This window comes from Dipodomys ordii, unplaced genomic scaffold (genome assembly GCF_000151885.1).
Source record: "Dipodomys ordii isolate 6190 unplaced genomic scaffold, Dord_2.0 Scaffold31, whole genome shotgun sequence".
NCBI classification, from domain to species: domain Eukaryota; kingdom Metazoa; phylum Chordata; class Mammalia; order Rodentia; family Heteromyidae; genus Dipodomys; species Dipodomys ordii.
In genome coordinates, this window is record NW_012267247.1 from 7,194,196 (window position 1) to 7,217,603 (window position 23,408).

The 23,408-nt window shown below is 50.1% G+C and overlaps 3 protein-coding genes across 7 annotated transcripts in view; all 3 read left to right on the plus strand.

The window, feature by feature from the left end:
• The window catches only part of Wdr81 (WD repeat domain 81), a 14,269-nt gene extending 10,764 nt beyond the window's left edge, over positions 1–3,505 (plus strand). For all 4 annotated transcript variants that reach the window (XM_013016528.1, XM_013016529.1, XM_013016527.1 and 1 more), the window contains 3 exons: positions 736–881; positions 1,160–1,339; positions 2,321–3,505. In XM_013016528.1, the coding sequence (XP_012871982.1) occupies positions 736–881; positions 1,160–1,339; positions 2,321–2,641 (647 nt within the window). In that variant the 3' untranslated portion in view covers positions 2,642–3,505. The remainder of the gene's footprint in view (positions 1–735; positions 882–1,159; positions 1,340–2,320) is intronic.
• A 2,715-nt stretch (positions 3,506–6,220) lies between these two features.
• Positions 6,221–15,508, plus strand: Serpinf2 (serpin peptidase inhibitor, clade F (alpha-2 antiplasmin, pigment epithelium derived factor), member 2). Its single transcript, XM_013016550.1, has 10 exons — positions 6,221–6,307; positions 7,581–7,735; positions 7,903–7,944; positions 8,068–8,136; positions 8,358–8,559; positions 9,726–9,869; positions 10,019–10,222; positions 10,831–10,973; positions 12,859–13,063; positions 15,031–15,508. The coding sequence occupies exons 2-10, from the start codon at positions 7,673–7,675 to the stop codon at positions 15,441–15,443; spliced, it is 1,485 nt and encodes a 494-aa protein (XP_012872004.1). The 5' UTR covers positions 6,221–6,307; positions 7,581–7,672; the 3' UTR covers positions 15,444–15,508.
• Positions 15,509–19,728: 4,220 nt separating this feature from the next.
• Positions 19,729–23,408, plus strand: part of Serpinf1 (serpin peptidase inhibitor, clade F (alpha-2 antiplasmin, pigment epithelium derived factor), member 1) — a 12,269-nt gene continuing 8,589 nt past the window's right edge. For both annotated transcript variants that reach the window (XM_013016357.1, XM_013016358.1), the window contains exon 1: positions 19,729–19,763. The gene's annotated coding sequence lies outside the window, so the exon portion shown is untranslated. The remainder of the gene's footprint in view (positions 19,764–23,408) is intronic.

Consider the following 23,408-nt stretch of genomic DNA (forward strand, 5'->3'; position numbering starts at 1 on the left):
CTGTTTATGTGGTGCTGAGGAATTGAACCCAGGGCCTTATGCGTGTGAGGCAAGCACTCTAAAACCACTGGGCCACCTTTCCAGCCCTAAAAATAATTTTTTATTGTTTTTATAAAGGTGATATACAGAGGGGTTACAGTTACATAGTACATTTCCTTTTAGAGAATATCATCCCTTCCCTTACTCCCAGTTTTTCTCTCTCATCACCACCCACAAAGTGTATAGTTCATTTTCAACATAGTGTCTAGTGAGTACCACTGCTGCATTTGTTCACCTTTCATCCTTCCATTTTTGTGCTTTAGATAGGTTTTGAATAGGGTCTCATGCTTTTTTGCCCAAGCTTGTCACAATCTTCCTACTTATGCCTTCCATATAATTGGGATTATAGGCATGAGCCACTACACATGGCCTCTACCTGAGCAGCACCACCAACTTTAATGTGTGACTATAAGCAAATTATTCTGCTATGGGAGGTATTGGGTTTCTCACCATAAAATGGGACTGGTTTAGAAGATGATACACATAGGGATTTGGTTTGATGTGTACCATGTATTATGCATTTGGCAAATAGTTTCTTGGTCTCTTTTTAGCATAATTGGCCTGGCTATGGAAGCAGGGGAGAGTCCAGTGTTTTCTGAAGACCCCTGGGGGAGGGATGCAGGTAGCAGGTATGGAAGGGGCTAAGGCTCTCCATCAGTTTCCAGGACCCAGATGCACTATACCCTTCCTTCCCAGGGAAGACCCTTCGTACAGTGGAGCCGTCGGACAGCCGGGTGCCCCTGACTGCAGTGGCCGTCATGCCTGCCCCCCACACCAGCATCACCATGGCCAGCTCTGACTCTACCCTGCGCTTTGTGGACTGCAGGAAGCCTGGCCTGCAGGTCAGGGGTTTGTCTAGTTTCCTGAGCCCTGACTTGAGTCTCTGGAGACCTGTCAGGGAGGTGACTCACAAAGAGAGAAAGCAGGAGTTGGACTTATTATCCCACTGTGGGGATGGGACTCTGCCCTGTGATGGGTGGGGTTCAGGCCTTTTCCTTACTCTGGATGAGGCCAGTGGATCAGGCCTTCCGGTCATGGTGGCCTGGGTGGTGTTTGGGGCCTCAGGGAGGGTGGACAGGGTCAGTGGTGGCATCTCAATGCAGTCTCCCTCTGCCTGCAGCATGAGTTCCGCCTGGGTGGCGGGCTGAACCCTGGGCTTGTCCGCTCCCTGGCAGTCAGCCCCAGTGGCCGTAGTGTTGTGGCTGGTTTCTCTTCGGGCTTCATGGTGCTCCTGGACACCCGCACAGGTCTGGTTCTGCGAGGCTGGCCAGCTCATGAAGGGGACATTCTACAGATCAAGGTGATGGGCTTCGTCCTCTTGCCTACTGCCCTGTCTAACTCCAACCCCTTATCTCTGCTTTAGGCCCTTAGCGGTGGGGGAGGCATAGACACATGACAGGCTTGCATTGGTGTCCCTCACACCTGCTCAGGGACTGATGGGCAGAGAGGTTGGTCTTCCTCTGCCAACTCAGGAGCCAGGTGTACTGTAGGGGCCTCGCAGAAGGCAGGCAGGGGGCAGGAGCCAAGGGCAGAGTTGACCCTGCTGTTCCATGGAGATGTTCTAATGAGTAACCCTTGTCCATATTTGTCTTGCTTGGAGGATCAGGGGTCGGGCCCTGTCCATGACCCAGTTCAGGTTAAATAAAGCTCAGCTGGGAAGCTGTTTACTGCCCCCAAACTGCTGAGCAGAGTCCATGCCTTCTGCTGGGATGCCCTGGTTTGGGGGTGGGGAGACAGGAGAGGGTCTGGGCAGGGGGAACCAGTTCCTACTCCTCATTCTCAGTCATAGGCCTCAGGGAGGCACTCTGCAATGGCCCGGAGGGTTAATGCACAGTTTGGGTGCAGGTCGGGAAGCAGGCATTGCTACTACACAGGGTGGGTTGGCCCCCAGCTCCCTCTAGGCCCCAGAGACCCTGGGTTCCAAGTGTCTCTAAACAAATAAGGGTCAAGAAGTCTTGCGGTCAGCCTGGGTATTAGTGCTCGCCCTCCGAGATCTCGCTTCTCCGAGTCTCTGTTTTTTCTACTGAGAAATAGGAACAGTGGTAGCATCTACCTCATAGGGTCTTTCTGAAGATCAAATGTGGTGAGGGGGCAAGCATAGCACAGAGCAGTGATTTGGTTCATGACAATATTAATATTAACCGTAGTTAACATGACACGGCTGACTGGTGGCTACCCTTTCCTGTGTGATATAGGGGAAAATGGGAAGCGTTTGGGGCTTGGTGGGAGTTCAGGATGTCCAGGCCCCCACTGAGATTCTCTTCTCTCCAACCACTGACAGGCAGTGGAGGGCAGTGTCCTGGTCAGCTCTTCCTCTGACCACTCCTTGACCGTCTGGAAGGAGCTGGAGCAGAAGCCTACGCATCATTACAAGTCAGCATCTGACCCCATCCACACCTTCGACCTATATGGCAGCGAAGTGGTCACTGGTACTGTAGCCAACAAGATTGGCGTCTGCTCCCTGTTGGAGCCACCCTCTCAGGCTACTACAAAGCTCAGTTCTGAGAACTTCCGCGGCACACTCACCAGCCTGGCCTTGCTGCCCACTAAACGCCACCTTCTGCTGGGCTCAGACAATGGCGTCATCCGCCTGCTGGCATAGAGCTTGAGACCGAAGCTGGCTGGGCAGAGCAGGTTGACATCTCCTGGGAGTCCAGCTCCTTACTCTGATGCTGCAAAACATTCCTCCAGACAGGCCCAGGCCCCATGCCTTTGTGTCTACATGGCCTGCCTGCTAGGGCCCCCAGTTGGGGGTCCTAGTCCCTGAATCTCCCAAAGCCATGAGAGCTGCCAGAGGGATCTCAATCATGGCTTGTGCAGACACTGCTCCTAGCCAGAAGGAGTCAAGGAGAAGAGAGAAAAGCATTGTGACCTCCATTTCTCCCAACCTCTGCCTTCCGGGACAGGGAAGCTTCAGGAAGGGGAAGGGAGACTGGTTTTGCCCTGCCAGCTCCCATTGGGCTTTTCTTGCTCCTGTACCCCAAGGACAGGAAACTGCCCCAGTCCAGGGCACTGATGGTGCTTGGACTCCAGGAGGGCTAAGGAAGACTGGGCATGACCCAGAAATCTGGGTTTCAAGTGTCCAGCCAGGCCCTGCCTGGTGGGGGACTAGGAAGGGAAGAAGAGAGGGTCAGGGGTGAGAAGGTGGGCTGGGCCAGATGGTCCCTGCCAGGAGTGATTCTTTACCTTGCCTGCCTCTCCCTAACCACAGTGTTTGTGCCTTGAGCTGAGGAGGCAGCCCCTGGGCCCAGGAAGGTGGTCCAAGATCCTGAGAAAAGGGACCAGAAGAATCAATCATCTGCATCTCAGGTCTCTCACAGGGGACAGGGAGCCCCAGGAATCTCCCGAGTCCTCAACTAGAGCAGAGCTGAGGTCTGTGGCTTGCCTCCTGTTGCCTCCTCACTATTTGCAATAGATGTAAATATAACCAAGAAATCCTTTGTAAATATGGTCAATAAATCCTTTGGAAGAGCCATGTGGTGGAATGAAGCTTGTTTACTATACTGTTTGTATATATACATATATAGACATATATGTACATATGCATACATATATATACATGCATACATGTATATATACTTTTTTTTTGTGCTGGTCGTGGGGCCTGAACTCTGGGCCTGGGTGCTGTCCCTCAGCTCCAGGCTATCTTTTCCTCTGTGGGTAGCTCCAGCACTGAACGCTCTCCTTTTCTTTTCTTTTTCTTTTTTTTTGTCTGGTCGTGGGGCCTGAACTCTGGGCCTGGGTGCTGTCCCTCAGCTCTTCAGCTCAAGGCTAGCGCTCTACCACTTGAGCCACAGCACCACTTCCAGATTTTTCTGCTTATGTGGTATTGAGGAATCGAACCCAGGGCCTCATGCATGCAAGATAAGCACTCTGCCACTGAGCTATCTTCCTAGCCCCGTATATATACTTTTTTAATCTTATTTTTTTTGTGTGTTATATTTTTTAAACAATTTCTTACTATATAGCTCAGGCTGGGCTCAAGGTATCCTCCTGTCCCAGTCTCTCAAGCAGCTTGGGTAACAGGTATATACCACCATACCTGGCTAATGGCTTGTCTTAAGAATGTAAGTACTGGAGCCAGGCGCCGGTGGCTCACACTTGTAATCCTAGCCACAGAGGAGGCTGAGATCTGTGGATCACAGTTCAAAGCCAGCCTGGGCAGAAAAGTCCGTGAGACTCTTATCTCCAATTAACCACTAGAAAACCAGAAGTGGTGCTGTGGCTCTAGCGGTAGATCACTCGCCTTAAGCTGAAGAGCACAGGGACAGCTCCCAGGCCCAGAGTTCAAGCCCCACAATGGACAAAACAAACAAAACACCAAACCAAACCCAAACAAAAAAGAATGTAAGGGGGCTGGGAAGGTGGCTCAGTGGTAGAGCGCTTGCCTTGCATGCTCTGAGGCCCTGGGTTCAATTCCTCAGCACCACATAAGCAAAAAGAAAAAAGCCGGAAGTGGCGCTGTGGCTCAAGTGGTAGAGTGCTAGCCTTAAGCTGAAGAGCTGAGGGACAGCTCCCAGGCCGAGTTCAGGCCCCACGACTGGACCCCCCACCAAAAAAAAAAAATGTAAGGACTGGGAAGCTTGAAACTCAGCAACATCCAGGAGAGTTAGGAGGGGGATGAAGAACAGGACAGAGTGCATTGCTCCTGAAAAGACAGGATGCTGGGAAAGGTAACATCTCTCTGCATCTCTCTTCACCCCTTGCCTTTGAGTCCAGGCCAGAGGCAGGACCCTTGGGCTTGCAAGAGCTGGAGGTTGGTTTTTTGCATAGGCTCCTGCAGCATTCCCTTCCCAATCCTTGGTCAACTGTTAAGGGGAGGAAAGGACATTGGAAGTGACTCTGAACTCAGCTGTATTCTTGGGCCGGTCACATAGCATCTGAGTCTGATTAACCAAAGAAAGACTTCACTCTGTGGGGTTATTAAAAGGCATAATGTAGTGCCAAGTGTTGGTGTTTCACACCTATAATCCTAGCTATACAGGAGACTGAGATCCAAGGATTGCAGTTTAAAGCCAGCCAGGGAAGAAAAGTCCATGAGACTTAGCTCCAGTTAAGCAGCAAAAAGCCAGGAGTGGAAGAATGGCTCAAATGATAGAATACTTAGCCTTAAAGCTGAGCTCCAATGGCTCAAATCTGTAATCCTAGCTACTTAGGAGGCTGAGATCTGAGGATGATGGTTCAAAGTCAGTCTGGGCAGAAAAGTCCCCATGATACTTTTTTGTTTTTGTTTTGTTAGTTGTGAGGCTTGAACTCTGGGCCTGGGTGCTGTCCCTCAGCTCTTCAGCTCAAGGCCAGTGTTCCACCACTTGAGCCACAGTGCTACTTCTGGTTTTCTGGTAGTTAATTGGAGTTAAGAGTCTCCCAGCCTTTCCTGCCCAGGCTGGCTTTGAACCAAGTAGCTAGGATTATAGGTATGAGACACTGGCGCCTGGCCTGTGATACTCTTATCGCTGTTAAACCACTCAAAAACTGGAAGTAGTGCTGTGGTTCAAGCGGTAGGGCACTAGCCTTGAGCACAAAGAGGCTCAGGAACAGTGCCCAGGCCCTGAGTTCAAGCTCCATAACCATCTCCACCAACAACAACATAAAGAATACTAGCCTTGAATGAGAGTACAGGCCCGGCATTTAAGCCCTAGTACTAGCAACAACAACAAAAAAGGTATAATGTGGGGCTGGGAAGGTGGCTCAGTGGTAGAGCGCTTGCCTTGCATGCCTGAGGCCCTGGGTTCGATTCCTCTGCACCACATAAGAAAAAAGCCGGAAGTGGCACTGTGGCTCAAGTGGTAGAGCGCTAGCCTTGAGCTGAAGAGCGGAGGGACAGCACCCAGGCCCAGAGTTCAGGCCCCACGACCAGACCCAAAAAAAAAAAAAAAAAAGCATAATGCTAAACCAGCCTGTGTGTCTGGCTCTCTGGATCTGCCCTCATGGCTGGCCAACCCTAGCTTTCTCAGCTGTATGCTCCTGAAGTGTGCTTCTCTGGGTTCAGGAGGGACCTAAATCCGGGGGGGGGGGTTTGAATTGCTATTTCAAGATTAGATGCTGTGGTGGGAAAGGGGCTTCTGGCCCCCCCCCCGGTATCAATGTTTAACCGGATATGCAGGTCAATATTTACCAGCCGAGAAAGCAAGCTGAACAGGGGTTGGCTGAGAGCAAAGGTCCTGGTGGGAGGGGAGGGCCAGGCTGGATTGGCTGGAGCTGGGCAGAGAGCGTGGGGAGCACGCAAGTGGGGCCAGAGGAACATCGAGTGCTGCAGCAAGGAGTAGAGGTAAGATGGAAGGGCGGCTCAGCCTGCTCCTGGGACAGCAGAAGGGATGAGGAGCTGCTCACGTAGCTGAATTGTCTGGGATGAATTTATTTAGGCCTGTAGTTTCTCAGCCTCCTGGGGTGATGATGAGCCAATGTGGGAACTCTAAAAGGAGTCCCCTCCCCCACCTGGGGACCTGACAAACTGGAAGATTTGTTTTGTTTTTGCTAGAAAGATTCAAATGCCTAAGTTGGAGTTCAGACGGGGGCCCAGGGCCTTTGTGAGTGATGGGTGGTGGGTGTGGGTGGGTGTGGTGGGTAAAGCAGTCCTTCAGAAAAATTGGCCTTGAGATGGGCAGGGTAGAAGGTGTGTGTGTGTGTGTGTGTGTGTGTGTGTGTGTGTGTGTGTGTGTGTGTGTGTGTGTGTTTTGAGGCCAAGGCCAAGGCTAGACTAGTACTTGCCCATCCCCACACACAAGCCTGGCTTCCCTGAACAGGCCTGTGATTCCCGTAAGTCCAAAGGTGCCTAGACCAGAAGCATTCACTGGGCCCTGCAGCTAGGTCAACAAAGCAGCTCTCTGGCCATGCCATCACCCTTGCAGTGACCTTAAGGCCTCACAGTCCTGCCCACTCTATGTGTAAGACCTGACCAGCTTGAGAAAGGCTGACCAGGTTGGATGGGTGCTCTGGAGTGGCTGCCTTCCCTAGCCTGGAACTAGGCTGATAACTACCATTCACTAAGGGCATTGGGTATTGAGCATTCTGCTCAGCTTTTTTTGTTGTTGATGGTGGTGGTGGTTGTGGGCCTCAACTTTGGGCCTGAGTGCTGTCCCTGAGCTCTTCAGCTCAAGGCTAGTGCTTTACCACTTGAGCCACAGCACTACTTCTGGCGTTTTCTGCTTATGTGGTGCTGAGGAATTGAACCCAGGCCTTGTGCATGCAAGGCAAGCACTCTACCACTGAGCCACCTTCCCAGCCCTTTCTGCTCAGCTTTTAGACTGTCTTAGTTTAGCCCTCAAAATCCATGGAAGGAGGTAGGAGCCCTGCCACCATTTACAAGATAAGGCAAAGAGGAGTTAAGAGAGATGTCCAAGGGCCTCTGGCAAGAGGCAGAGCTGAGATTCAAACCAGTCTGGAAGAATGAGGGACCTCACCACTCCCTATTGACCAAAATAGCCTCAGCCCATGACATATGAAAAACCCAAGCCACAAAGTGGGGAAAGACCAGGGAAACCCCACTACTCAGGCTGAGAACAGTTGCTAATGTGTTCTGAATGTGTTACATGCTTCTACAGATTGGCCAAGTCAGTGAACGTGGGGGTAGGATTTCACCATCCAGTGTGGGAGTGGTAACTGGAAACAGCCTTCCTGTCCTGGACACAGGAACATGGCGCTGCTCCGAGGGCTCCTGGTGCTCGGCTTGTCCTGCCTGCAAGGCCCCTGCTTGGTGGTGAGGCTGGGCTCAGGAGGGCGGGGTCAGTCAAGTTGAAGAAGACACTGGTAGATGGGAGTAGGGGGTAGCAAATATTGGAGTGATCAAAGGGGCTGAGGGGAGAAAAGGTGTGGGGGGTCCAGGCTCTGAGGGGGCTCCCCTGCTAATCACCACCCTTTTCTCAGCAGTTCTCTCCTGTGAGCGCTATGGAGCCCTTGGGCCAGCAGGTACTAGGGAGTGAGGGGCATGTGGGTGGGAAGAAGAAAGCAGCGGATCTCACCTGTGGTATGGGCGGGTTGGGGGACCTATGGGAAGATCATCACTCTCCATCTGCTTCCTTCTTTCTGCAGCCAATTATGGAGCAGGGCCAGGAGAAGTTGCCATTTCCCTCACTTGCCTTCCTCAAGTCGAACAACCAGGTATAACCAGGTGGGGCTGGGGAAGAGTGGGTGAGGGCAGAAGGAGGAAGGCCAATCAGCAAGGAATGGGGGTCATGGGTGTAGGGCTGAGATTCTGGAGTTCAGAGGTAAGAATAGATAGGATAGGCTGCTGCCCTGGAACACAAGGGCTATAAAGAAGACATTTGACAGAACATGGAGCTGATCTTTTGACTTCACTGACCCCTGATCTGTCCCTATAGAAACCTGATGACCAGATTGCCCTGAAGAAGTCCTCAGCAGACTGCAAGGGTGCCCCAACTCCAGAGGAGACACGCCAGCTGGCCCAGGCCATGATGGCTTTCACCGTTGACCTATTCTCCATGGTGGCCCAAACATCCACCAGCCCCAACATCATCCTTTCACCCCTGAGTGTGGCCCTGGCATTGTCTCACTTGGCCCTAGGTACTGTGGCAGAACTGGTCCAGCAGAACTGAGGCCTGTGGGCACTCACTGTTCCAGATGTGGCTACTGATGGCTCCTCTATCAGCACCACATAGACATTAGAAAAAACACAAGTTTTTCAACCCCCACACCTGTCTTTGAGGACAGATTCCCAAGGATTGGGTCCGATGTACTTATTCACAAGTCCTTTTAGTATTATTTTTGTGTGTGTGCTGGTACTAGGCTTTGCCCTCTTGCTTAGCTTTGTGCTTAAGGCTGGGACTCTACCATTTGAGCTATAATTTCACTTTCAGGTTTTTTGCTGGCTAGCTGGAGATAAAAGTCTCATGATCGGGGCTGGGAAGGTGGCTCAGTGGTAGAGCGCTTGCCTTGCATGCTCGAGGCCCTGGGTTCGATTCCTCAGCACCACATAAGCAAAAAGAAAAAAAGCCGGAAGTGGCGCTGTGGCTCAAGTGGTAGAGCGCTAGCCTTGAGCTGAAGAGCTAAGGGACAGCGCCCAGGCCCAGAGTTCAGGCCCCACGACTGGACCCAAAAAAAAAAGTCTCATGATCTTTGCTGCCTGGGCTGACTTTAAGTCATGATCCTTAGGTCTCAGCCTTCTGAGTAGCTCGGATTATAGGCATCAGCCACCAGTGCCTGGATTCCCCTGGTGATTTGTGTAAGAGTTTGATAGCTGCAATAGCTCCCACTGGGACTTTCAGGTCTCCTACTAGACTTTGTTTTATTTTGTTTTGTTTTTTGTTTTTGGGTCCGGTCATAGGGCCTGAACTCTGGGCTTGGACGCTGACCCTCAGCTCTTCAGCTCAAGGCTAGCATTCTACCACTTGAGCCACAGCGCCACTTCCAGATTTTTTTTTCTTTTTGCTTATGTGGTGCTGAGGAATCGAACCCAGGGCCTCATGCACACAAGGCAAGCGCTCTACCACTGAGCCACCTTCCCAGCCCTCTCCTACTAGACTTAAGGGAAACAGAGGACCAGAGAGGGAAGGCAATTGGAATGGGGTGAAGAAGCACAATCTGTCGGCAGCAGAGATGAAAGTGGAACTCAGGAGAGATCATGGGGACCCCTGAGCATACTCATCATGGATATGCAAGAAGGCTGGAGTGGATCTTAGGGTGGGAAAGATCCCCTGGCCCTGGCTTTAGCCCAATTTGATCCCCTCCAGGTGCTCAGAACCAAACATTACGGAGCTTGCAACAGGTGCTACATGTAGACTCAGAGCCCTGCCTTCCCCATCTACTGAGCCACCTGTGCCAGAACCTGAGCCCTGGAACATTCCGGATGGCTGCCAGAATGTACCTACAGAAGGGTAAGCTGCTGATGACAGAGGACTGCCTAGGTAGTGCCCTGTAATGGAGAGTGGGTAAGGGAGAAAGGCTTGGTTTCAAGTAACCAGTTGGAGCATTGGTAGCTATGGAACCCAGATCCAGGGATCAGCTCAGGACACTTTGTGTGCAGGATTTCCCATCAAAGAGAATTTCCTGGAACAATCAAAACAACTGTTTGGTGCAAAGCCCATGAAACTGACGGAAAGGCAGGAAGAAGACCTGGCGAACATCAACCAATGGGTGAAAGAGGCCACAGAAGGGAAGATTGAGGATTTCCTCTCTGAGCTTCCGGAAAACACGGTGTTGCTTCTCCTCAATGCCATCCATTTTCAGGGTGCGTTCTTCTTCTCAAGTCCCCCACCCTGGTGATGCTAGCCCCACCCTGTAGGCTGAGTGGGACCCTGTCTCTCTTCTTCAGGCTGGGTCATGAGGCGGGGGGGGGGGAGGGGTGTACATGTGATGGGAAGGTGCTCAGGAACTTCGCGAGGTTGTTGAAAACAAAATAGCCTGGAACAAAGTTAGGGGATGCAGATGAATTCTAGTATTTGAACCATAATTCCACTTTCAGGTTTTTGCTGGCTAACTGGAGATAAAAGTCTCATGATCTTTGCTGCCTGGGCTGGCTTTAAGTCATGATCCTTGGGTCTCAGTCTTCTGAGTAGCTGGGTGAGCCACCAGTGCTTGGCTTCCCCTGGTGATTTTTGTGCAAGAGTTTGATAGCTGCAATAGCTCCCACTGGGACTTGCGGGTCTCCAACTAGGAGCATTGCAGCAGATAGGGAAAACACAAGCCCAGGTTTCCAAAATGTTTCAAGGAGGAGGCAGGTGGTACAACACCCCCTGGGTGTTTGGCTTTACCTCTTCATGCCTTGAGGGAGTTCTGGGTGGGATGGGAAAGAGGCTGGTCTCAGTTTTCATGGCTCCTGTTCTCTTCTGGCTATAGGTTTCTGGAAGAGCAAATTTGATCCAAGCTTTACTGAGAGAGACTCCTTCCACCTGGATGAGAAGTTCACAGTGCCAGTAGACATGATGCAAGCACACTCGTACCCTCTACGCTGGTTCCTGCTAGAACAGCCTGAGATACAGGTTATCCTGGGTTGCCCAGCACTCCAGGCCTGGATGCTGGGGGGAGGGGGAGGGAGAGAGAGGACAATCTGTGGAGAAGCCACAGGGGTAAAGGAGAGGGTGCCCACCTTCCCTGCAGTTCTGAGGTGCCAGACTCAGTCTCCATAGGTTCATTCACTCAAAGACAGTATTCTGGGCTGTGCACTCAGTATGCTGTGTGCCAGGTACTGTCTGAGGCACTGGGAATTAGGTGGACCACAAGGGAGAGAATGCCCTGGTCTTAGAAGGGAAGGTATACAGTATCACAGTCATTTCAGTCAGGAGTGTCATGAAAGGGGAAAAAAAGTGACCTCTTAATGACTGGGTCTGGAAGAATTCTTTGAAGAAGGGGCACTGAGTTGAGACCAGACAGCACAGGAACCACCCTGGAAGCTATGCAGCCACTCAGGGTCTCAGCCTGGAAGATGTGACCTGAGCTCTCATACAGAGCTTCTTAGAAGGGAGGATCCCATTGGGTTGAATTTCTCCGCATTCTGCATGGAACATTGTGATTGGATGGAGTTCTATGCCAACCTGTCTCAGGTACGACCCCATGACTTCCCTTGCTAAGTGTGGTCCTGTTAGGCTGGGACACTGCTCCCTGGGCCAATCAGTAGTGGCTGAGATAGTAGTGTTGGTTAGGTTTGCAAGGCAAGCATGACAGAGCACAGTCACATCTGCAGACAGAAGCCACTTGGATAGCCAGACTTCTCTCCAGCTCATCCTGAAAGGAGAACTGGTCCACTTTCCCACAGGTTCCTTTCTTGCTACTCTCTTCTTGTCCTGCACACTCTTCCTTCTTCCTTTGTCTCCATTTCTCCATCCTTCTCAGGTATTCTGCAGGCAGGCCCAAGTAGCTGACTTTGCTTCAGGAGTGCCTTCAAATGAGATCTTATGCGGGCTGGGAATGTGGCTCAGTGGTAGAGTGCTTGCCTAGCATGCATAAAGCCATGGATTCCATTCCTCAGTACCACATAAACAGAAAAAGCCAGAAGATGTACTGTGGCTCAAGTGGTAGAGTGCTAGCCTTGAGCAAAAGAAGCCCAGGCCCTGGGTTCAAGCCCCAAGAAGGGCAAAAAAAAAGTAAAGAAATGCGATCTTATGATCTAAGTATGGTCCTTCATGGCTACAATCCCAGCACTTGGGGGGTTAAGGCAGGAGAATCTGTAGTTCAAGACCATCCTGAGCCATATAGTGTGTTCAAGGCCAGCTGGGGGTAAGGGTACCTAACAAGACCCCATGTTTAAACAACAACAACAACTCAATTTCAAATCTCAGATATGTGAGAGCGGGCAGAGTCACTAAGAGAAGGTGAGAGGGGGTGGAGTGGGTACTGTGCTTTGCAGTAACTCCTCCATTGAACTCCAGAGAAATCTGGGAAGTGACGACCCCACCCATTATACACAAGGAGAACTGAGAGGAAGATAGGTGGCTCCTTTACCTATTTGCACAGCTAGCTGGGAGCAGATGAGAGAGATATCCACTATTTACTGAGCACGGCTTTTGATGAGTACAGGACTTCCCCCGCCCCCGCCCCCCCTTCTGGCCTTTTCTGTGTATGTGGCACTGAGAAATCGAACCTAGGGCTTCATGCATGCTAGGCAAGCACTCTACCACTAGGCCATATTCCCAGCCCAAGCATGGCTTTTGAGTGCAGATACTGCTGCATACTTTAAAAAGCTTTATCTCATTCAAACACCAACCTGCACTAGGGAGGTATTATGCAGCTTCACAGGTGAAGTGAAGGCTCAGCAACACAACTGATCATGGTGAACTTGATTCCTACTCGGCTGAGAAATACAGAAGCGCAGATCCAGCTAGGACTGTGTGCTTTCTGGTTCTCATATTCTCTTTCCTTTATCTGTAGGTGGCTCATTTCCCCTTTAAGAACAACATGAGCTTTGTGGTCATGGTGCCCACTCATTTTGAGTGGAACGTGTCCCAGGTACTGGCCAACCTGAGCTGGGACACCCTGAACCAGCCCTCACTACGAGAGAAGCCCACTAAAGTGCGGCTGCCGAAGCTGCACCTGAAACACCAGCTAGATCTGGTGGCTACCCTCGGCCAGCTGGGTAAGGAGGATGGTGGGTCAGCCCTGGGTGGGGCTGGGAAAGGTGGATGAGGAGAGGCCTCCAGCTGATAGCAGGTCTGAGTCAGAGATATCCCTTTGTCCTGAATAAGGAGGTTTGGTATGATCCCCTGTTCTTGGGTGAGCTGAATCACCCAAGACTGTCAACTGACTCTGCTGCCCAAGACTTGAATACTCCAAGGAATACTAGGTCTAGAGCCCATGATGGCATGTGAACCTCCTGGCTCCTGAAAGGGGAAGGAGGAGAAAATGGGGTGTCACATTGTTAAAGAGATGCATTTACTGAATGTGGTAGTATATGCCTATAAGCCCAGATACAAGAGGCAAAGATAGCCAGGGACACATGGCTCACCCCTATAATCTTAGCTACTCAGGAGGCTGAGATCTGAGGATCATAGTTTGAAACCAGCTCAGGTTGAAATCCTCTGTGAGTGAGACTTTTTTTTTTTTGTCAGTCGTGAGGCTTGAATTCTGGGCCTGGGCACTGTCCCTCAAAGCGAGCACTCTACCACTTCAGCCACAGCACCACTTACAGTTTTCTGATGGTTAATTGGAGATAAGAATCTCACAGACTTTCCTGCCTGGGCTGGCTTTGAACCACAATCCTCAGATCTCAGCCTCCTGAGTAGCTAAGATTACAGGCGTGAGCCACCAGAGCCCAGCTCTGTGAGACTTTTTTTTTTTTTTTTTTTTCCTCAGATCTCAGCCTCCTGAGTAGCTAAGATTACAGGCGTGAGCCACCAGAGCCCAGCTCTGTGAGACTTTTTTTTTTTTTTTTTTGTCAGTCATGGGGATTGAACTCTGAGCCTGAGTGCTATCCCTCAGCTCTTCAGCCCAAGGCTAGTGCTCTACCACTTGAGCTACAGCACCACATCCTGTTTTCTGGTGGTTTATTGGAGATAAGAGTTTCACAGACTTTCTTGCCCTGCCTGGCTTTGAACCATGATCCTTAGATCTCAGTCTCCTGACTAGCTAGAATTATAGGCATGAGCAACCGGCGCCCGGCTCTGTGAGACTCTTATCTCTAATTAACCACCAGAAAACTGGATGTGGTGCTGTGGCTGAAGTGGTAAGTGCTAGCCTTGAGCAAAAGAGCTTAGGGACAGTGCCCAGGCCCTGAGTTCAAGCTCTAAGGTTGGCCCCTTCCACACACACACCAAAAAAAGAGGCAAAGGAAAGAGTACTGTAATCTGAAGCTAGCCTAGGCAAAAAGCCTAAGACCTTATCTGGAAAATAACTAAAGCAAAAAAGGACATGGTTCAATGGTGGTGTGCTTGTCTAGCAAGTGAAAAGCCCTGAGTTTTAAAACCTAGTATGGAAAAAAAAAGAGATACATTTACTTGTCAGCTTTGCAAAGCAATTTCTATATTCTACGTACTATATAGGCACTAGCAGCCAGCTGTATGCAAAGTAATCATTTAATGGAATAGACAAGTGAGAAATCAGGCATTTACAATCTAGCATAAGTGATAAGACAGAAGGTGTCTCTCCAGCTCACTTCAGAGAATATTGAACAGGTATTGGATCCAAATCTGACCTCAGACTTTTAGGCTGGGATCTGGGAAGGCTTCCTAAAGGAAGCAATGTTTCTTTTTGTTTGTTTTTTGTGGGTTTTTTTTTTGCCAGTCCTGGGACTTGAACTTAGGGCCTGGGTGCTGTCCCTGAGCTTCTTTTGCTCACCGCTGGCACCCTACCACTTGAGCCACAACACCATTTCTGGCTTTTTCTGTTTATGTGGTACTGAAGAATGGAATCCAGGGCTTCATGCATGCTAGGCAAGCACTCTACCACTAAGTCACATTCCCAGCCCATAAAGAAGCAATGTTTAAGTGGAGATTTGAAGGTTAAGCAGATGAGAATTTAAGATGTTCCCTGGCCAGGGTACCAGCTAGGTCCTGGGAGCCTGGGGGCAGAGGGCGGCACTAATCAACCATCTGCTGCTCTGGGCAGGCCTGCATGAGCTGTTCCAGGCCCCAGACCTACGTGGGATCTCTGATGAGAGGCTGGTGGTATCCAGTGTCCAGCACCAGTCCACCCTGGAGCTCAGCGAGGCTGGCGTGGAGGCAGCTGCAGCCACCAGCACTGCTATGTCCCGCATGTCACTCTCTTCCTTCAATGTGAACCGCCCCTTCCTCTTCTTCATCATGGAGGATACCACAGGCCTGCCCCTCTTTGTGGGCAGCGTGAGGAACCCCAACCCTAGTGCACAGCCCCAGCTCCAGGAGCAGCAAGATTCCCCTGATGACAGAAACTTAATCCAGAACCAGAAAGCCTTCCTCCATGGAGACAAGTTCTTTGACCCTGATTTGAAACTTGTGCCGCCCTCGGAGGAGGATTACCCCCAGTTTAGCCACCCCAAGTGAGGAACACCAGTACCAGCATCCTAAGTCCCCACCTGGACCAGCATCTCAACTCATGTGACTTTTTCCAACCAGCTTTGTGGGAGCAGGGTGGGGCCCAGGGGTAGTCTGTGAGAGGAGAGGCGCTATTCTCTTCCAGTTCCTTCTGGGGGCTTGGGGGCTGGGAGGAGGCCAGGTATGGGAATCATGGGCCAGATTCCTTTTCATTTCTCCCCAAGGGGCTCAGAAGGTGTTCTATTTGGGGTGGGGTGATAGAGCATCTATGGATTCTGCTCCAGCAGGAAGTAGGCTAGATTCATACCCAAGTCAGCAGATGAGACACCTCTACATTTATAAGCACAAGAGGAGCAGGCTGCCTTGGGACATGTCTGAGAACACCCTGGCTAAAGACAGGAAAGAAATGTTAGGGGTGACTCGGAAGGCAGTGTTGCCATAGGATTGGATACCAAGGACCAGCTTCTGCCCTTCATGGAGCCCCATGTTCTCTCATAGTCTGACATGGATGCAGCTTGCTTAAGGCCTCCAGCTACTAGCCCACCCCTTATGCCTCCCCAGATGCCAACACTGCCAGGATCCCCTGCCTTCCTCTCTTGTGTTCCTCTTCTGCCAGTAGCTCAGGGGCTGAGGGAGGGAAGGCGCCCTGTTAGCTCCTTACAGCTCTTTTGTAAAGTTTTTGTAGTGATTTTTATGCCACCTGAATAAAGAATGAATGGGCCCTGTTGGTTTGATGTCACTGTTCCGGGCATGGGCGGGGGAAGCGGGGAAGCAGAGAGGCAGCCACAGAACAGACAGTACTGAGCTCTTGCTGTGCCACGTTTGGTCTCTGGCCACATGCCAGCCCTCTCTAGGGCCACCTCCATGCCAGCCTGGCTCTGCTGTCTGCCTGGCCTTTGCTAGGTGCCTCAGGCAGCCAGTAACAAGGGCTGCTCAGAATAGCGCCAGTCTCCCAGTTTGGGGGAAGAACTGGCAATTAGGGAGCCTGGAGTTTCTAATTACACACAGAACACCCCCTACCCTCCCGCTGGGAGCTGGCGCCTGTCAGCCGGAGGGGCAAGCTAGCAGCTGGAGGCTTTCAGTGTCTGGGGATCTGATGGATGCTATTGGGGGTATCTTGGCATGGAGCTGACAATTTCTTCTTCAAGAGCCTATGAGCTGGGGGTAGTGTGGGTGTCCCTGTGGTGAGAAGTGTCATGGCTGGCTGTGGTGGCCCTTGTCTCTGAGTGCAGTGACTATGTGGACCCGCCTGGAAAGAGAAGCAGGTGACAGATTTGGAAGAGATGGCCTCCAGGAGAAGGTGACATGAGAGCAGGAGACTGAAGCTGGTGAGGGACAGCTGCCCAACAGGGAGCTAGTTAGTGCAAAGGTCCTGAGCTAGGAGCATGCACACAAGTTCAAGGTGAGATGGTAGTCTGCAAGGCAGGAGCAGTAAAGGAGGAGGGAGTCAGTTCTGGGACAGATCGTGGAAGGCTCTAGGGTCATGATGAAGATTGTGGGAGGAATAAGAAGTCACAGGAAGATTTAATTCTCAGTACCACCCCCACCACCAAAAAAAAAAGTCACTGGAAGGTCAACTCACCCAGTCAACTTTGTTCATTTTGCTTCTCTTATCTTTCTTTCCCTTTCTTTCCATTTCTACTCTCAGATCCCAGGTCAGGGTCTGGTTGTCACTTCTGTGGGTCATTGCTATCCCCTCGTGGTCTCTCTTGGCTACTGGGTTGGCTTCCTTAATTGCATTTTCTGCCTTGTGGATCCTCACTGAGCACCTTCTATGTGCCCAGCAGCACACTGGTCTCTGGGGATGCAGAAGCAACTAAGCAGACAAGATCTCTGTTCTCCAGGAAAGCCCAAGTAGTAATAGAGTGATGTAGATAATAAATAAAAAACACAAATCACAGGTGGGGTGCCAGTGGCTCATACCTGTAATCCTAGCTATTCAAGAGACTGAGATCTGAGGATCACAGTTGGAAGCCAGCCCAGGCAATAAAGTCTGTGAGATTCTTATCTCTAATTAACTATTCAGGGAAAGCCAGAAGTGGCTCTGTGACTCCAGTGGTAGAGTGCTAGCCTTGAGCACAAAGAGGCTTAGGGACAGCGCCCAGGCCTTGAGTTCAATCCCCAGGACTGGCAAAACAACAACAAAAGCCCCACCAAAAACAAGTCATGGTTGGATTTTTGTAGCCTGAACTGTGCATCAGACCACAGAACAGTTCCTTATTGCCTGGCTTCTGAGAGAGAAAACAAAAGCAAAGCAAGAAGCAGTAAACAGAATGATCTGAAATGTCAGAAGAGGAATTCTCCAGGTTTGGTGATACTATGTAACTATGGGAAGTCTTGTGTGGTTTTAGAGATTAATGGCAGAGCCTCAAGCAGACTAGACAAGTGCTATACCACTAGACAAGAGCTACATCCCAGTCCTGAGAAGTCCTCAGGTGGTATTTGAGCTTTTTTTCTTTTTTGGTGTTTGTACTAGGGCTTGAACTCAGGGCCTTGACTCTTGTTTACTTTTCTTGCTCATGACTGTCACTCTGTAGACATGTCTCCAGTTCTAGGTTGTTTTTGTTTTTTGTTGTTTTTGCTGGTTAACTGGAGATGAGAGTCTCTCAGATTTGTTTACTTAGGCTGGCTCTAAACCATGATCCTTAGATCTCAGACTCCTGAATAGGTAAGATCATAGGTGTGTGGCCACTCATGCCTGGCAAGCTGAGAGTAGGTATCTTCCACAATGAGGTATCTAAGGCTGGCTTCAAACAACCAATCCTCCTGCCCCAGCCTCTGGAGTGCTAGGGTTATAGGTGTGTCATCACCCCTGGCTTTGAGCTCAGGGTCTGAGCACTGTCCATGAACTTTTTGCTCAAGGCTGGCACTCTACCACTTGAGCCACAGCTCATTTAATGGCTTTTTGGTGACTAATTAGAACTAAGAGTCTCACAGGCTGGCTTCAAATCATGATCCTTAGATCTCAGCATCCTGAGTAGCTAGGATTAGAGGCGTCAGCCACTAGTGCTTGGCTTACTTCCAGCTTTTTGGTGGTTAATTGGAGATAAGAGTCTTATGGGCTTTCCTACCCTGGCTAGCTTTGAACCACTATTCTCAGATCTTGGCCTCCTGAGTAGCTAGGATTACAAGCATGAATCACCGGCACCTGGCTGTAAAGAGCTAATTGGGTTTTTTTTGGGTCCGGTCGTGGGGCCTGAACTCTGGGCCTGGGCACTGTCCCTCAGCTCTTTAGCTCAAGGCTAGCTAGCGCTCTACCACAGAGCCTCTTCTGGCTTTTTTCTTTTTGCTTATGTGGTGCTGAGGAATAGAACCCAGGGCCTCATGCACGCAAGGCAAACGCTCTACCACTGAGCCACCTTCCCAGCCCCGTAAAGAGCTAATTGTAAGAAAAAGAAAAATCCAAGCCAGAGCTCCAGGTTTTGAGTTCAAGTCATGGTACCAACACATTATACACACACACACACACTCACACACTCACACACACACACACACACACACACACACACACACACCCTAGTTGATAAGTCACTTGGCTGTTAGTCTGCTGTGATTCCTCGCTTCCAAGATGGCTTCCAAGTGACTTCAGGAGAGAATGGTTAATAGCAGGCAAAGGATACAGATAAAAATGGAGCACCTGCCAGGCATTGGTTGCTCATTCCTATAATCCTGGCTATTTAGAAGTCTAAGATCTGAGAATCTTGATCCAAAGCTAGCCAAACAAATCTGGGAGACTCCTCTTAATTAACCAGAAGGAAGCTGGAAGTAGAAAGTGGAAAGAAGTAGAAGTGTGGTTCAAATGATAGAGTACCAGCTGTGAGCAGGAAGAGCTCTTGATTGAGGTCCTGAGTTCAAACCCCAGTACCTGAGTCTAAGCTCTTCTACTTACACACACAAAAATGGGGGACTCTGGGATGCCTTGTTCTGAACTTGCTCCTGGTAAACTCATGAGCCTAGTGAGATCTTTTAAGTGCCTATTATACTACTAGTACCTCTCATCCCTGGCTGGCTACCTTGCTGGAAATCCCAACAAGCAGTTATGACAGCTAAGAAGATGTGATGGAGGAGGAGAGTTATGTGAATATGAGGGTCTTGTGAATCTGGGGTGGAAAGGCAGCAATGGGTTAAAATTAACCCCAGACAATGATGCAATCAGAGAATTCAAATTGAGTGCAGGTCGCTTTAAGAAAGGAATAGCTGTAATCTGAAGCCTGCTGGAGGCTGAGTTTGGGAGGCAGTAACCACAGCTCCAGAGCTTGCTTGCTGGAGCCCCCTTCTGTGTGCAAGCTGAGGCACCCAGGCTGGAAGTGGAGCTGTCACAAACCACAGGTAAAGCAGCTCCAGGGTTTGCATGTCAGGGGAAGATGGGAAGACTAGAAAGCTCCCTCTGGGCTGGAGGGGGGACTTGGGAGAAGCAGGGGTGCCCCAGGAAGCAGAAAAGAGGAGCGACAGGGGGAGAAAGAGGTGGGAGACATATTAGTGTCTGCAGTTTGGCCATCAGGCTGAATGGGTGAAAGAAGGTAGAGGAAGTGGGCAAACAAAGATCAGGACCCAATTACCCCCAACCCCACTGGAAAGATTTCTGAATAAAGTGAGTGGGAAGCAAAAATAGAGGAGGGTTGGGGGGGAGGCACAGAGCTAAGCCCTGGGTCAGGTCTGAGTAGCAGCCTAAAAAGGCTGTACCCCTAGGAAAAGGACAATCTCAGGGAGGTGCTTCCAGTGGGGGAAGTCTGGAAGGTGATCATCTGGTAGCTCAGCTTTGCCTTCCACTCAACTTGCTGCTACTTTTTCCAAAATCAACTGGTGCTAACTTCAGAGATCTCATTTCCCAGCAGCACTAAGCTAGTGCCTGCTGAGTCCTGCCTGAGGGCAGGGATGGGGCAACAGCTGTGTCCTTAGCCCCCACCCTTTCTCTGTGGCCAAAAGAGCAAAAAGCAAAAGTAAGAGACAGATGAGGTCACGGCCCCATGCAAACAATGACCACTATTTAGCCTTGTTTGTGTGTGTGCAGTTCAGGGGGCTTGGCATTCCCTGAAGCATACCACAGCAGGGAGGTGACTTGAGCTAAAAAGAAGCTTCAGGCTCCCCCAAACTCACTATGGCTGTCCACCAGAGTTAACTCCCAACACAGAGTGAATGGAGACCAGGGAGTTCTGGTCCTAGCACTGGTTCCTATGGTAGTGTGAAGAGATGGATTTCTGGGCACCATGGATTGATTCACTTGAGGTTCCTGGGGGCTGGTGGTTATCAGCTTGGGTAGACCAGAGAAGACCCTTGGAAACTACTAGAGCCTGCCAAGAGGGAGGTGCCCTTTTCCTGCATGGTCCACAATGTCTTAGTGCCATGTGGCTTGAAGACTATGTGGTTCTGGGAGGAGGAGAAGGAGGAGCCATGGTGTTTGTCTCACAACTGAATTTAATCTGAAACACATGTGTTGGCTTAACTTGATTCTCCCAGCATCCCAGTTCCTGTGCCTCTTGGATTGTAATGGAAAGAAAGACTGACCTTGGTCCAGTGGGGGAGAATCTATCTCCTCCTGGTGTCCTCCCCCACGTAGGAGGCCAGGAGCCTGGTTCAGATACTGCCCTTTGGCCAGAATGGCAACATTGGCCTGTGCCCATGGCCAGGACAATGGTTTCTTGCAAAAGCTCACAGACCAATCATCTTGCACAGGGCATTACAGATGCTTTGAGGGGCCTCCACTGCAGACCTTTACTCCATCCTTTTACTACCACGCGTCCACTTCTTTTATCCCTATGGCTCGAAGTGGAGAATTAATTCAAAGTCATGCCATTAGTACAACCCATCCCTGCTCTGGACCAGCTCTGTCCCCCTGGCCCTTTCCCTTCCAGGGTCCCTCACTTCATCTTCAGTCCTCAGCCTACTCCTGTGGTGACAATGAAGAGTAACATGATCTGGGGGCTCAAAAGGATTAAAGAAGGCCCTACCTTCAAGTGCATCTGAATTGTCTCCTTAAATACTATGCCTACTGTCCTGTCTCCTTTCTTCTCTCAATATCCTACTGCAATGACCTGAGAGCAGAGCTGATGGATAGCTCACTAGCCTTGCCTTCTATTTGTCTTACTTATTTTCAGTCTCCAACAAACCAGTCTCTGGAGGCTCAAGCAAGGAAGGCTCCAGACAGCTCTGGGCAGGGCTGGCTGGCAGAGAGCAGAGAGTGCTGGAAGCCTGATGATGTTTTTGGTTTGTCTAACACTACTGAAAGCTTTTTCTCTCCTTTCACCAGCCATGGGGCCAATAAGAACACAGGGGTGAGCTGGGCACCAGTCACTCATGCCTGTAATCCTAGCTACTCAGGAGGCTCATGAGATCTCTGGATCAAAGCTGGTTCAAAGCTAGTCCAGGCCAAAAAGTCTGTGAGACCATTTTTATGTATATATTTATTATAAAGATACTGTATAGAGGGGTTACAGTTACATGAGTAAGGTAATGAGTATATTTCCTATTGAGCATTGTTACCTCTCCTTTGTTTTTCCCCTACTATCCCTTCCTCTGAGAGACTCTTTTTTTTTGGTTGGTTGAGGGGCTTGAACTCTGGGCTTGGGTGTTGTCCCTGCGCTCTTCGGCTCAAGGCAAGCACTCTACTGCTTGAGCCACAGTGCTACTTCTGGTTTTCTAGTGATTTATTGGAGATAAGAGTCTCTCGGACTTTTCTGCCCAGGCTGGCTTTGAACTGTGATCCTCAGATCTCAGCCTCCTGAGTAGCTAGGATTATAGGCGGGAGCCACCGGCGCCTGGCCTCTCTGAGAGACTCTTACCTGTGATGAACTATCAGAAAACCGAAGTGGTACTATGGCTCAAAGTGGTAGAGCACTAGCCTTGAGTGAAAAAGCATAGGGACATTGCCCAGGCCTTGAGTTCAAGCCTCACCACCACCACTAAAAAAGAACACAGGGAGTCCATGGAACTCCAGAGATCAACTGGAGATGAGGGTATAGAAAGAGAGCAGGACTGGTTTCTGCTGGCAGTCCTCCCTTAAACTGAGCAAGGTAAAATCTTCCCTTTTATGTACTACAGTGTTGTCCAGGGGATTATCAGACTTCATCTTAAGGACTCCAGCCAATAATCACACACTATAATCCTTACTTTTCTGGGAGTCAGAAGAGTTAGTGGTGGTGGTGGTGGTAGTGTATGTGTGTGTGTGTGTGTGTTACAAGTTAGAGGCAGCAGACCATGGAACAAAGTCTGGGTAGTTGAAGATTTATTCTGACTTTGTAACTAGAAGGCCTCAGGGAAGATCTTACCTGTGACCCACAAATTTCCCTTTTCCCTCACCCCTGGATTCTGACTCCAAAGAGAGCACAGGTAAATGCAGGAAGATGAGGTGACTACAGAAGAATTTAGAGCCCTAGATCCAGATTTTCAAGGTTTCTCTGGGGTCCAGGGGCCAGACCAGAGGTAGAGCAGAGGTGCCACTGATGGGGAAGTTACTGGACTTGTGAGGTCTTGCTAAGAAGTAGGGTGATTAAATTGAAAGATAGAAGGCTTTGGGGTTTAAGAACTACTTTTGAGCTGGGAGGGAAAATACCATATAGAGCAAATAGAAGCAGGACCATGATTTTGGTTAAAGGGTACATATTTGGTCCTGGGCTCATTTGAGGGCTTATCCATCTCTGGCATTGTTGTTTTATTTTTTTTTTCCGGTCAGTCATGGGACTTGAACTCAGGGCCTGGGTGTTGTCCTGAGCTTTTTGCTCAAGTCTAGCACTCTACCACTTTAAGCCACAGTACTTCTGTTTTTCTGATAGTTATTTGATGATAAGAATATCATGGGGGCTGGGAAAGTAGCTCAGTGGTAGAGCACTTGCCTTGCATGCATGAGGACCTGGGTTCAATTCCTCAGCACTACATAAACAGAAAAAAAAGCCGGAAGTGGCACTGTGGCTCAAGTGGCAGAGCGCTAGCCTTGAGCTGAAGAGCTGAGGGACAGTGCCCATGCCCAGAGTTCAGGCC

Coding starts and splice junctions, on each gene's coding strand:
- Serpinf2 (XM_013016550.1), top strand. CDS start 7,673: ATGGCGCTGCTCCGAGGGCTCCTGGTGCTCGGCTTGTCCTGCCTGCAA. Junction 7,736..7,902: donor TGCAAGGCCCCTGCTTGGTG/GTGAGGCTGGGC, acceptor CCCTTTTCTCAG/CAGTTCTCTCCTGTGAGCGC. Junction 9,870..10,018: donor CAGAATGTACCTACAGAAGG/GTAAGCTGCTGA, acceptor CTTTGTGTGCAG/GATTTCCCATCAAAGAGAAT.